The sequence below is a fragment of the Cajanus cajan genome, chromosome 10 (genome assembly GCF_000230855.2).
Source record: "Cajanus cajan strain Asha chromosome 10, NIPB_CcT2T_4, whole genome shotgun sequence".
NCBI lineage: Eukaryota > Viridiplantae > Streptophyta > Magnoliopsida > Fabales > Fabaceae > Cajanus > Cajanus cajan.
Genome location: NC_138526.1, coordinates 43,335,565 through 43,347,975, shown reverse-complemented (window position 1 = coordinate 43,347,975; position 12,411 = coordinate 43,335,565). Strand labels below are relative to the sequence as shown.

Sequence of the window (12,411 nt, the reverse complement as noted above, 5' to 3'; positions counted from 1 at the left end):
TCACACACTCACACTTGTACTCATACTACTCACTACCTTAAACGATATATAACACACGACAACAACATAATATGTGTGCAAACCGTGGTGCTTTGTTGGTTGCAACGACTGTTGGAGTAGTGGAGACGTTGAAGGATCAAGGGTATTGCAAAATGAACAACACAATGAAGTCGATGGCTCAACATGCCAAGAACCAAATAGGGTCGGCAACTCAGGCCAAGAAGCTGGCTTCTCCTTCTTCTTCAGCAGTTTCAAATATGGGGAGAGATGAGAAGAGGAGAAAGGCAGAGGAGTCTCTGAGAACAGTCATGTATTTGAGTACATGGGGTCCCAATTCTTAGATTAGTGATAAATTATTAATATTAGCATAGTTCAGCAAGTACGTACGGCACAAAAATATGATGCCATACCACTCATCACTCATCAGCCACGTAATTCTATAAAACTAGAGATGAGTGCTCATAGCAGCACCGTTGGTGGATGATATATTGAGCAAGGTGAAGGTTTTGATCCTTTATTTGCTGATGGGGCATCCTGGGTTAGTTACCATTTAGATATGACTGTAAATTGCCTATCAATAAAAACTCATGCTTGCTTCGGCATGGAAATTTGTGTGATTTCATCCCCTTGGTATAGCTAGATATTATTTAGGCTTAAGATTTTAAATTTATTTGATGTGTAAATTAAAAGACCTTTTATAATGCAGTTAAGAAAAATGTTATAATATACCTTTAACGTGCTTTTTATTATCAGAGTATCTTCCATAAGAAAAAATTAATCGGTTGTTTTGTAAATAGACCATTTTCAGTATATTGGTTTTCTAAGCACTTAAAAAAAACTATTTAAAATATATTGCTAATTATAAAGAATTGTATAAATACTTGTGCATGTCTCAAATATTGTCATGCACCCTTCAAGGCCTGATATTTTGTGAGTATTAGAAAATGATAATTAGAGATCCTTGTATATAAATATTTTAGAATGTAAATATTTATAATATTAAAAAAATATACAATTTAATTAAAAATGATACATATTTTATTACATCAAACAAATAATATAAAGATAATTAATATTTTTCATTCAATTTACTTATTATAAAGTACTATCTAAACAAATTTGAAGACTAAAATTGGTATATCTCTAAATTAACAAGATCGAAATAGAATAACAAAAATAAAAGTCTAAAACCAAGCTAAAAAAATTTAGAGGACCAAAAATATATATTATTCTTTTGTGAATGTAATACATAAAAAGAAAATAACGACAAAAATATCAAGACTTTATAATGTATCATATTTTATTTAATTATAAAAAAATATAAAAGATAATAATTTTAAGGTATTTTTTAAATAATATAAAAAATTATCATATAACTATATATCTTTTTTATAAAATTGGGCCCTCTCTTAGCTATGGTCCAAGCCAGCGCACCTCGAAACTGCACCGGGGCCGGCCAGTCAGCCATGAGTAGTTTACAGAAGTGGAATACAGAATAATCAATCCAACTTACAGGAGTGGTGTTGTATGCTATAGATAAGAGCAGAAAAAATAACACATGATCTTATATAAAATTTTGATTATCACAAAATTAGCACAAAAAAAAAAAAATCACGTACAAAATAATGAGTATATATACATAGTTGTTGTAAGGATAACTACTTGAACTTATTAGACCAATAATGAACCACATTAAAAATAACTTCGAAATATTTTCAAAGTGAAATATTCACCTCAACTAAAGGGCACATAAGCTCCCATTAAAAAAGAAGTAATCAACATATTCTCTCTCCTAAATCTCTCAAATATTAGAGAGGAGTTAAACTTAGAGGAAGAAAGTTTTGTTCTTCTTCCCTCCTCTTTAATTATTTTCCTCCAACCAAACACTAAGTTAATAATTTTTATTGCAAAAAGAATTGAATTTTACTAGGAGATTAATGATATTTATCTACTTCAAAATGAGATGGATTAATGTGAAAATGAAGAATAATCTTCCATAATTAGAAAATAACTACAGTAGGTAGAGTTTAATCTTTCATCATCATCATTTCTTTTTATTATTTTATTTTTCTATTCACTAGTGGAAAAAGTGGCTTTTACGTCTCCTAAATTACGTCGGAATGGGTAAAGACTGACGTTATAAAAACGCGGTGGCACAACCGTAAATAAACAGCAGATAATTTACGTCGGCCTGGTAGGGGTCCGACGTAAATTATCAGTTCTACGTCGGCTCTATACCTGACCGACGTAGAATTGATAATTTACGTCGGACCACTACCAGGCGACGTAAATTATCTCCTGATGCTACAAAACTCCCAATATTCTCATATTCCCGCGCGCGCCTTCTACTCTCTTTCTACTCTCATATTGATTCTCATATTCTTGTACGTAAGTTTCGGATTGTTTGGACACATTGCTCTCAGTCTAAGTCCTTGAAGAGTCTGCACTGAGGTAACTTTCATTCTCATATTCTTCCTATTATTTTGCTTATTTTTGTGTTTTACGTTCATCTGGAACGGCCCGTTCTGCAAGGAGAACGGCCCGTTCTGCTGGAATTTTTGTTCTTGTAATTTGTTGATCTGGAACGACCCGTTCTAATTTCAGTACGGGCCGTTCCAAATGCATTAAAGAAGAGACTTTTTTGGGCGTTGACCTTTAGTTTACCATCCATTCTGTTTGTGTATTATTTGTTTTTTTATTAGTTATTATGTTGCTATATTGTTATTATGTTTTAGGCATTGACCTTTAGTTTACCATCCATTCTGTTTGTGTATTATTTGTTTTTTTATTAGTTATTATGTTGCTATATTGTTATTATGTTTTTTACTTTATTTGTCTATTCAGTTAATTCATTGTTTTAATAATGAGAGTTTAATTTTTTCAGGATTATGAAGGATTCTGGGTCTGGCAGTGGAAGGAGGGAAGGTAGATCTGTCACCCGATTGTCTGGGTTGACAGCTGGGCGCATTGCCAAGGAGAGGACACCGGTTGAGGTGGATCCTCGTTCTGGCAAGGCATCAGGCCCAAATGCTGCCAAGTTTAAGAGCTATTTGGGAGTCCTAGCTCGACGACATGTTTCTATTATCATTCCATCATGGGATGACGTTCAGGAGGTTGACAAGAACCTCATGTGGCAGGATATTCAGGTATATACTTTCACATCCCTTGAATATTATATAACTTAAATACATTATTTATTAATTGTTGTTATTTTCATAGCAAAATTTTGACATTCCCAATACTGAGGTCATGAGGAGGAAGATGTTATCTGCCCTGGCCACCAGGTGGAGAGACTTCAAGACTTTCTTGACACGGGAGTATGTATTTGGAGAGCGACAAAATGAGACTCCCTGTCTAAAGTACCAGATCACTGATGAGGAGTGGATGCAATTTCGTGCCACTCGATTGGACCCTTCGTGGCAGGTTAGTTATTGATAACTCTTACATTGACACAAATACTTAAGGTATATTTTAATTAATCTTATTTTCTTTTTTGTATTATTGCAGGCTAAAAGAATAGCTGCCCAAGAACGACAGGCCAAGAATGATGCACCCCATCTATTGTCAAGAGGGGGATATGAAAGAAAAAAAAAGGAAATGAAGAAGGCTAGGGCAGAGGCAGCAGGGGTTGAGTCTGCTGACCGTGTGGAGTCACCTCCCCGCCATGAGATGTGGATAGCAGCCCAGACAAAATCAGATGGGCAAATGACTTCTGAGTCTGCAAGGGTCGTTGCAGATAAAATAGTAAGTAAAAATATACAAACTAACACTCTTCATTTCAACTCATTTAATTTATAAGTGTAGTTTAGGGTATACTTATTGTTAATATGTTGTAGGAGGGTTTAGTTGAGTAGAGCACCCAGAGCTCATTTGTTTCCGATGGTCGGAATGATATCCTCACAACGGCCATAGGAAGGCCAGAGCATGGAGGCCGTGTGCGTGGTGTTGGTGGTTCTTGGAGCCACCGAGATTTCTTTGGTGCCCGATCATCGAGGAGCACTGTTGACTCTTGCAGTCAAGAGGTTATGCAGAGATTGGAGCAGAGATTGGAGAGTCAGTTTGAAGAGAGATTGAAGAATATTCAAAAATAGTTTGAACAGAAGTTTGAACTTTTGGCTCGTTCTGAACAACAGACTGTAGTTGCTCATGATGGTGTTCGAGTCAGCACTAAAGGGAGTTGTGCTGCTCCAAATCCCCCACCGGATCAGACTCACACTGATGTACCAAACCAGTGTGAGTTATATGTTGAGGATGACCCCCCACGGTTAGTGGCTTTTGGCCGAGTATTTGAGGGTGGCTCAACCATCCATGGTGTCCCTCTACAGCCAGACTGGACACGGGTTGTGGTTGACCAAGTTCAAGATGCTGCTGCTCCAGTACCTTTGCCCAATATAGAGGTTCAACTAGTGGGGCAGGCAACCAGCACATTCTTAGCTTGGCCAAAACGTTTGGTCATGCCGCTTTCAGCACGAGCAAAGGTAATTATATTATTGCTCTTTTATATTCTTATAATTCTATTATTGTTTAACTAATTTTCATTATTTCTTTAGGATTTTATCAATCGTGGTAAGGAGGTCATCAGAGAACCTCATGTTGATGATGCTGATATCGCAGAAGCTGAGGGTGATCCCATATCTAAGCTTCTAATCATATTACCACGATTAAAGAAGAAACCAATTCAATTGTAGTGGGACATTAGAGTTTTTGGAGTTGATAGCTCTGATGTTCCACTATACATATCTTTGCCTGATGCATTAGAGATTGTTGGGGGAAACTCCATGTTAAATATATCTATCATACAGCTGTGGGCCATGTAAGTCATATTTTCTTTTATGAGTCTAAATTTACAATAATTACATTTAACTTATAATAATTATTTGTGTTAGGTACATGGACAAATTGAGTGTGGAGCAAGGACAAGCAGAAGTATATGGATTTATTGAGCCTCAATCAATCCAAAAATCAGGAAACACTCAGGTCCAGATCCAGCAATATATGCAAACATGGATGAGTGACTCAAGAAGAGATATATACATGGCTCCATACATTGACGGGTTAGTTTTTTAATTGTTTTTTTAATCATGGTAATTTTATAACTAATTTGTTTGTCATACAATGTAGGTCCCATTGGCAGTTAATGGTAATCATTCCTAAGGAATACACCGTGGTGTGGTTTTGTTCACTACATCGAAAACCAAGCCACGAAATTAAATGTCAATTACAATGGTAACTAAATTTTTTCATTATGTTTTAAAACTGTAATTATATATATTGGCTAACATTTGTTTTTATTTCAATTAATTAGAATCGTGTCTGGAGCTAATATATTAAGTGGAAGAGGCAGATCATCAAAGTCATTGCATTTCATATGCCCTAAGGTTAGCAAATTAATTCATACAGTCAATAATATTTAAATTTATTGACTTTGGAAATAATAGTTATTTGTTTCTCATTTTAGTGTAATAAGCAACAAGACTCGTTTGAATGTGGCTATTACATCATGTATTGGATGAGAGCCATAGTTTCTGCGGGTATTATTGATTCTTGGGCGCAGGTAATTCATATCAAAATTTATTTAACTATATTTACCTTTAGGATAATTAACATTGCATATTAATGACACTTAAATTAATGTTTCAGGTCTTTCAAGATTCATCTTCATTACCCGAAGATGAGTTGCTCAAGATAAGAGAACAATGGACAACTTTTTTTCTAAGTTTAGTTAGTTAGATATTGTGTTTATAGTTTGATAGTTAGTTAGTTTAGTTAGTTAGATATTATGTTTATAGTTTGATAATTAGTTAGCTTAGTTAGTTAGATAGCATTGACAAACATATGTTTTATAGCTTTTCTAGGATAATAGGATTTATAGCTTTTGTCATTCAATTTTGAAATATAATTTGAATTTCTATTCTGGACTGCCTGGTTTAGATTTGGTATTTTGGACTATATTTATATGCAGGTGTTTGGTATATCAAAAATTTATAAACGTTTAAAAAAAAAAACAGCCACAATTTACGTCGGACATGGCGTTGTCCGACGTAAATTTACGTCGGGCCTTGCAATGGCCGACGTAAATTTACGTCGGACCACTCCATGTCCGACGTAAAATTGTGGCTATTTTTTGTCCCTTTTACGTCGGTCTGTGAGAATCCCCGACGTAAATTTACGTCGCCTTTCAGAGGCGACATAAATTTACGTCTCCCGTATTAACGTCGGAACCTTTTTCGACGTAAAAGGCTCAAAAAAAAGCGACGTAAAAGACCCTTTGTGTACTAGTGATTAATGTTATGTTCAAGTAAAAATACATACTAAAGGTTAAGATACATGCGGTTAAAATATAAATCGCAGAAGATCTTGATTGAAAACAAGAGAGATAATAGTAAGAAAAAGAAAAAATAGAAAATGATAAATATATATATGTGACGTGATGAAATGAGAAAGTAAGATAAAAGAGAACCGACAATGTAATTAAATGATAAGTATTTTCCTTACTTCAATAATGAAAAAACAAACTATATATTGATACAACCATTATTTCCCATGAGATTGTAAATGAACATTAATTAATTTATTTACAATTCTATAATAAGTTAAAGGCAGCACCAGTATTTTTCTTACGAAATGATTTATCTCCCAATTGAATTCTCATTCGTACCTCTTTATCCACTTCCTATCGACACACATCGATAACGTTAATCCATTATCCATACATGATAAGGTCCAGGTATTGAATTTCAGCTGCACCAATTTATATGTACCAGTTTCTTTCAATTACTGAAGACTGAAGTGGTTTTGGGTCCACGTACCGTACCATACGATTCTCTTTAATAAACAATGTGCGCAGTTAGCTGATAAAGCACTAAAAAACGCGTAAGCATCAATCATCATCTTTTGTCGCTTCCAATGAGCAATAATCCAGCGCTGGCGAGTGCAAGTTGAAGTTGCGTGGTCCTACAACAGCTAGTGTGTTGATACTTGATAGATTCTTAATGGGATTAGATGCCACCTAACAAATAAAACACGAGCCAAAACCATGTGCATGCCTTTTTCACTGCCTCTGGTTTTTCACACAAACTAGTTAAACTAGTGTCTGTGTTTTCCATTGTCTCACACTATATAGTATATATTAACAACCACCAACGTCCATCCCATTCATTCATCTTCAGCTTATCAATATTCTCCAAACACACATCAAACTAGAAACTACCTCGTTCATACGTTGAACACACACACAAAAGAAAACTATTAGCTTCATCTAGTTTAGTTTGTAATATTGTTGAAAGGGTTGTGAAGAATGAGTTCAACAAGCCGTGCTTGGAGTTGGACCGTGGCAGCGAGTGTTGGGGTGGTGGAGGCTTTGAAGGACCAGGGCATATGCAGGTGGAACAGTGTGATGAGATCAGCACAACAACATGCTAAACATAATATGAGGACTTTCTCTCAGACCAAGAAGATTTCCTCTCAATCTTCTGCTATGGCTTCGACCAAATTCAAGGATGAGAAGGCTAAGCAATCAGAGGAGTCTTTGAGAACCGTCATGTACTTGAGTTGTTGGGGTCCTAACTCCTAACTGAACAAAGATGCATGGATTTCATGCAATTCTCGATTTCTTTCTTGAAGTAATACGAATTGAAGGAAGAGGCAGAAGATGAATATGCCTTTTGCTCCCTTGGATTGGATTTGGAAGAGATCACCAATGCTAATTCGTGGCAATCGCTTTGATTAATTTGATCCACGTTGAATCATCATTGGAATGATAAAATTCGAGACAGAAATTGCTATTTTTGTATATGGTTTCTAATATGACTGGGGTTATTATGTGTTATGCTGAATAATTGTGTGATGTAAATGTATTTATATAGCAAAGTAAGTCTTGATGTAATGAAAATAATCAATGAAAAAGAGCACAATTATTTGCAGCACATTTCGGATTCATCAAGAAACAGAAATCCCTAAACCTTTTTCCAAGCTCCTAAGATTTGCGTCCCATGAGGAAGGTCACAGCACTGCAGTTTGCTTGATAACAAAAATTAAGTCTATTCGGAATTTAGGGATAACAAAAATTAATTCATCTTGGAATGGAACCTGCCCAGGATATGTTTAACTGTTCATATTCCAGGGATATATTTTTTTAACGTGAGCATTTCAATTTATTTTAAAAATAAAACTGATGAAATTAATGATGTGCAATTCTATTTAAAACCCTAAATACAATTCTGTAATGATAAAGATTAGGAAAAGAAGCCAAAAAGCTAGGACTATATATATATATATATATATATAAAAGCCTTTATTAAGTTTTAATCCCTTAGAAAAGTATGACTTCTATTTAATTCCTTATTTTATTTTTAAATGATTTTTTTTATAAATTATATTTTATTAACATGTCCTTTCATTTATTTATTTTTGTCAATTCTTCTAAATATCTTTTTTTTTAATTTCAAAGATTAAATAAAAAAGTCATGAAATTTAAAAATATCAAAATAAAATTTCATGATATTTAAATGAGTTAAATGAAAAACGAAATTAAAGTTAAATGAAAATATTTAAAAATTATATAAATCAATATTTATGAAAAGTTATTTAAAAAAGATAAAGGATAAAAATAAGAAAAATAAAAAAGGACAGTTTTTCAAAACTAAAGGCTGTATGATTCTCTTTTCAACTTTTTCAAAAACAATTTCGTAGTACTCACTTATTAATTTCTCATCAAAATTATATAGTTTTGAAAAGCACAATATAAATAAAACACAGAAACAATTGGGTAATGTTTTCTCATTTTCTTTCTTACTTAAGTACCCTTTTTAAATATTAAAAAAAACATATTTTCAAAATAAAATTAAATTAGGAATGAAGACTTTCAAATATCTGTACCAAAAGAAAAGAATTTCAAATATATTTGGAAAACAAACTCTCTCCGGTCTTTATAAAAAAAAACAAATAATTTATTCATCTAAGTCAATAAAATAGTTAAAATAACTAACTTTATTAATAATACCATAAATTAAAATTTTATTCTAAAAACATGTATCATTCGAACTATCCAAACATTAATTACATTTAATGACACTATAAATTCAACAGGTAACTTTTTCTAAACCTATTTTATTAATTGATTAATAAATAAATGTCTTATTTATAGAATTCACAACAATAAAGAATATAAAATGATTAATAAAGTGAATCATTTTTTATAATTAAAAATACTTAGTTATTTTTTTTATGAGGAGGATCACTTAGTCCAAGAATAAATCTTGATAGATTTATTTTATTTAATAACTCATGTTTTACATTAAATATTTGTGATTTAATCATTAAATTAAAAAATTTTAATGATTAAATCAAATTTATAAAATTTAAAAATTTTAAGAAATTATTTAATAATTTATTTCATTAATTTAAATTAATATATAATTATAAAAAAATTATATTTTAATTTTAATTTTTAAAATAAAATATCATAAAATATATAAATTTTCAAAAAATCAATAAACTTGATCATACATTAATAACTTTTAATTTAACTATTAAATGTATAAAAATTAATATAAGATATGAGTTCTTGAATAAATACATGTATCAAAACTTATTTTTTTAAAAAAAAGTGGATCTCTCTTATTTTTTTTTATATAGTTGACAAGAAAGTAAATTTAAAAAATAATAGTGAAACTGAAACGAGAAGCAATATAGGACTAGGAGTATTTAATAATCTGTGGGCCTGTGGGCCTGAGTGAAGTGGTCCAAGATCCGGTGCATGTACCATTACGCTGCCGCATATTTTTGTTTCAATCTCCGAAACCGCTTAGATTGAGCCTCCGGTTTTTCACCAAACCAGGTTTGTCTTTGTTCCCAGTTTTACTCACCTCACTCAAGCACACGTGGCTACTGCCTACTGGCTGCTATATCATACTTTACAGTTCTCTATAAATAAGAGGTGCCATTCATAGTCTATCTTCAACAAACAAATTAAACCAAACCCACTTCTTAAACAACCGTGCATTCTAAGTCTTGTAATCTGTGAAGTGAGATCATCATAATCATCATCACCAGAAAGAAGATGAGTTATGGAAGAAGCAAGGGTTGGATTGTAGCAGCTAGTGTTGGAGCAGTGGAGGCTTTGAAGGACCAACTGGGTGTGTGCAGATGGAATTATGCCATGAGGTGTGCTCAACAACACCTCAAAAACCATGTTGGATCCTTGTCTCAAGCAAAGAATGTTTCTTCTGCTGGTATTGTTGCAACCAAATTAAAGGGTGAGAAGGCCAAGCAGGCTGAGGAGTCCTTGAGGACTGTTATGTACTTGAGCTGCTGGGCTCCCAACTGATCTTAAAATGGAAACCGTCTAGAGACATTTTCTGTATTCATCAGCATGGTGATTGTGTAAATAGAGATGATAGATTAGATAGATGATATGTGTAACGTCATATGGAAGGCTTTTTGGTCAATTTAAATGAAAAAATATATAAAAAAAAAAACTATTTCCCGTAATGATTTGTTTTATGTTGCTCATGGATCATCGAAGGAAACGATGGGGGCTTTAACATTTTTTGTGTTTTGAAAAAGTAAAAAAAACAAAACAAACAAAACGCTGAGACTTTGGCGTGTTTTGTTGTACATAAAACTCCTATGGGTTAGGCCTTTTTTTAACCCCTCTCGGAAGCTGTATTTTTTAATTGAATATGCATCAAAGCGTCTGTGTATACTGTTTTGGCTTTTTATGCGCATATTAATTTTTTTTCTCAAACAAATTTGGTTCAAGGATTACGTAATTGTGCGTTTTTTCAGTGTATTTTAGTACACTATTATAATTTTTCTTTATGTGTTAATATTTACTATATATTTTGCAAAAATGTCATTAGAGTAGATTAAATGTCAGATTGTGACGACGAAGAAAGATTTTGAGTCGTATATCGACATGTAATAATTGAAGTTCAATACAAAAAGAAAGAAGAATTTGTCCAATCTTTTTTTTTTTTTTTCACATCTACAATATTATATTTAATGAACTACAATAATTTAACCAGAAAAATGTATTCAGGATGTAGTTCTAGCTCAAACTCTACTCCTCTTATTTCTAAACTAATTGGTGGTGTCCAACTACAAGAAAATAAATCTCAGAGCAACTAGTGTCAGTCCAATAATTCTTGATAAATATTGATAGAACAACACAACCCATAACATTATGTTATTCACTAAATTAAATTCCGAGGATAATTTCACCTTAAAAACTAGATTTATTCACTATATTAAATTCCAAGGATAATTTCAACTTAAAAATTAGATTGTTGTGACTTTGATATGATAATATTTCTTAGTTTTTAATAGTTAGTATTTTAGTTAACTATATTTAATTTATGGTGAATATAAGATTGTGGGAAGCCACCCCTCTAAATAGCATTAGTTTTAGGTTCATTTGTATTCATTTTTCTCTCTAAAGTTTGGGAATTTGTGTAACTAGAAAAATCATATTTCTTTGTTAGTCAAACCCATTCACAACACTCAAAAGACCTTGTGATCCTAAATTTATTTTTAGAGCTCACAATTGAAAGATGATATCAATACTTATGTTTATAGAAATGATGTATGGAGAAGAGAGAAACACTTGCTTGTGGAGTACAATATTTGTAAAGACATGGTTTAGTCATTAATCTTTAAGTGTACATGTTATTGAATTATCTTGTGAACTCTATTGATTATGTATGATTGATAATGTGGGCACCTTTGGTAAGTAGCAAAGAAAAGAGTTCAAGTAAATATGAATTGATTGATGATAGTTATTCCTTGGTTAATGGTGAAACATCTTGTGTATGAATTATGTTGGTAACCTTAGTGAACCCTGGGGACAAACAAAGTACTATGTTGGGGGAGTTGACAAGTGTCAAAATTTAATGAATATTAATCTTAATTATCACTTTCTTTGTTAATTATATATACATATTTCACTATATTTTGTCTTTTTTTTATTGAAAATTCAAGAAGGAGCATCAAGATAAGAGAAGGTAGATTGATAATTTAAAATTTTCTCTCTATTTTGTAGGAAAAGAAGAATTTCTAAGTTCCATCGCTCAAGCCTTGAGCCACTGTCGCAATTGTGAAGTTCAACAGATTTTTGGCTCCATGGCCTCAAACAAGTGCTACAACGACAGGTGCCACAGATTCTTGGCGCCATGGCACCTAGCCAGCACTCGAGCAATGGAAATTTGAAGTTGATTTAGAAATAGGGTATTTCATTAGCACTCAAGTTGTGGAGTTTATTTCAAGATGAAGTATTCTCCATAACTATAGCTGTGAACCATCACTACAATGATGGGAGAAAAAAATTCAGAACTTCCCTCTATTTTGAAGATCATATAAATAACTGTTGAGGATGAAAAAAGGGGGAGGAATGAAAGAGAGAAAGGATAGGAT

The 12,411-nt window shown here is 32.6% G+C and overlaps 3 protein-coding genes across 3 annotated transcripts; all 3 read left to right on the top strand.

Annotated features, from left to right (window-relative positions):
- Positions 1 to 2,525: 2,525 nt before the first annotated feature.
- Positions 2,526 to 6,082, top strand: LOC114916667 (uncharacterized). The gene is made up of 3 exons (XM_083065556.1): positions 2,526 to 3,146; positions 3,220 to 3,423; positions 3,508 to 6,082. The coding sequence occupies exons 1-3, from the start codon at positions 2,889 to 2,891 to the stop codon at positions 3,796 to 3,798; spliced, it is 753 nt and encodes a 250-aa protein (XP_082921682.1). The 5' UTR covers positions 2,526 to 2,888; the 3' UTR covers positions 3,799 to 6,082.
- Positions 6,083 to 7,136: 1,054 nt separating this feature from the next.
- On the top strand, positions 7,137 to 7,925 carry LOC109817631 (uncharacterized). Its single transcript, XM_020382947.3, has one exon. The coding sequence runs from the start codon at positions 7,298 to 7,300 to the stop codon at positions 7,571 to 7,573; it is 276 nt and encodes a 91-aa protein (XP_020238536.1). The 5' UTR covers positions 7,137 to 7,297; the 3' UTR covers positions 7,574 to 7,925.
- Positions 7,926 to 9,943: 2,018 nt separating this feature from the next.
- Positions 9,944 to 10,491, top strand: LOC109817634 (uncharacterized). Its single transcript, XM_020382953.3, has one exon. The coding sequence runs from the start codon at positions 10,061 to 10,063 to the stop codon at positions 10,325 to 10,327; it is 267 nt and encodes an 88-aa protein (XP_020238542.1). The 5' UTR covers positions 9,944 to 10,060; the 3' UTR covers positions 10,328 to 10,491.
- Positions 10,492 to 12,411: the final 1,920 nt, after the last annotated feature.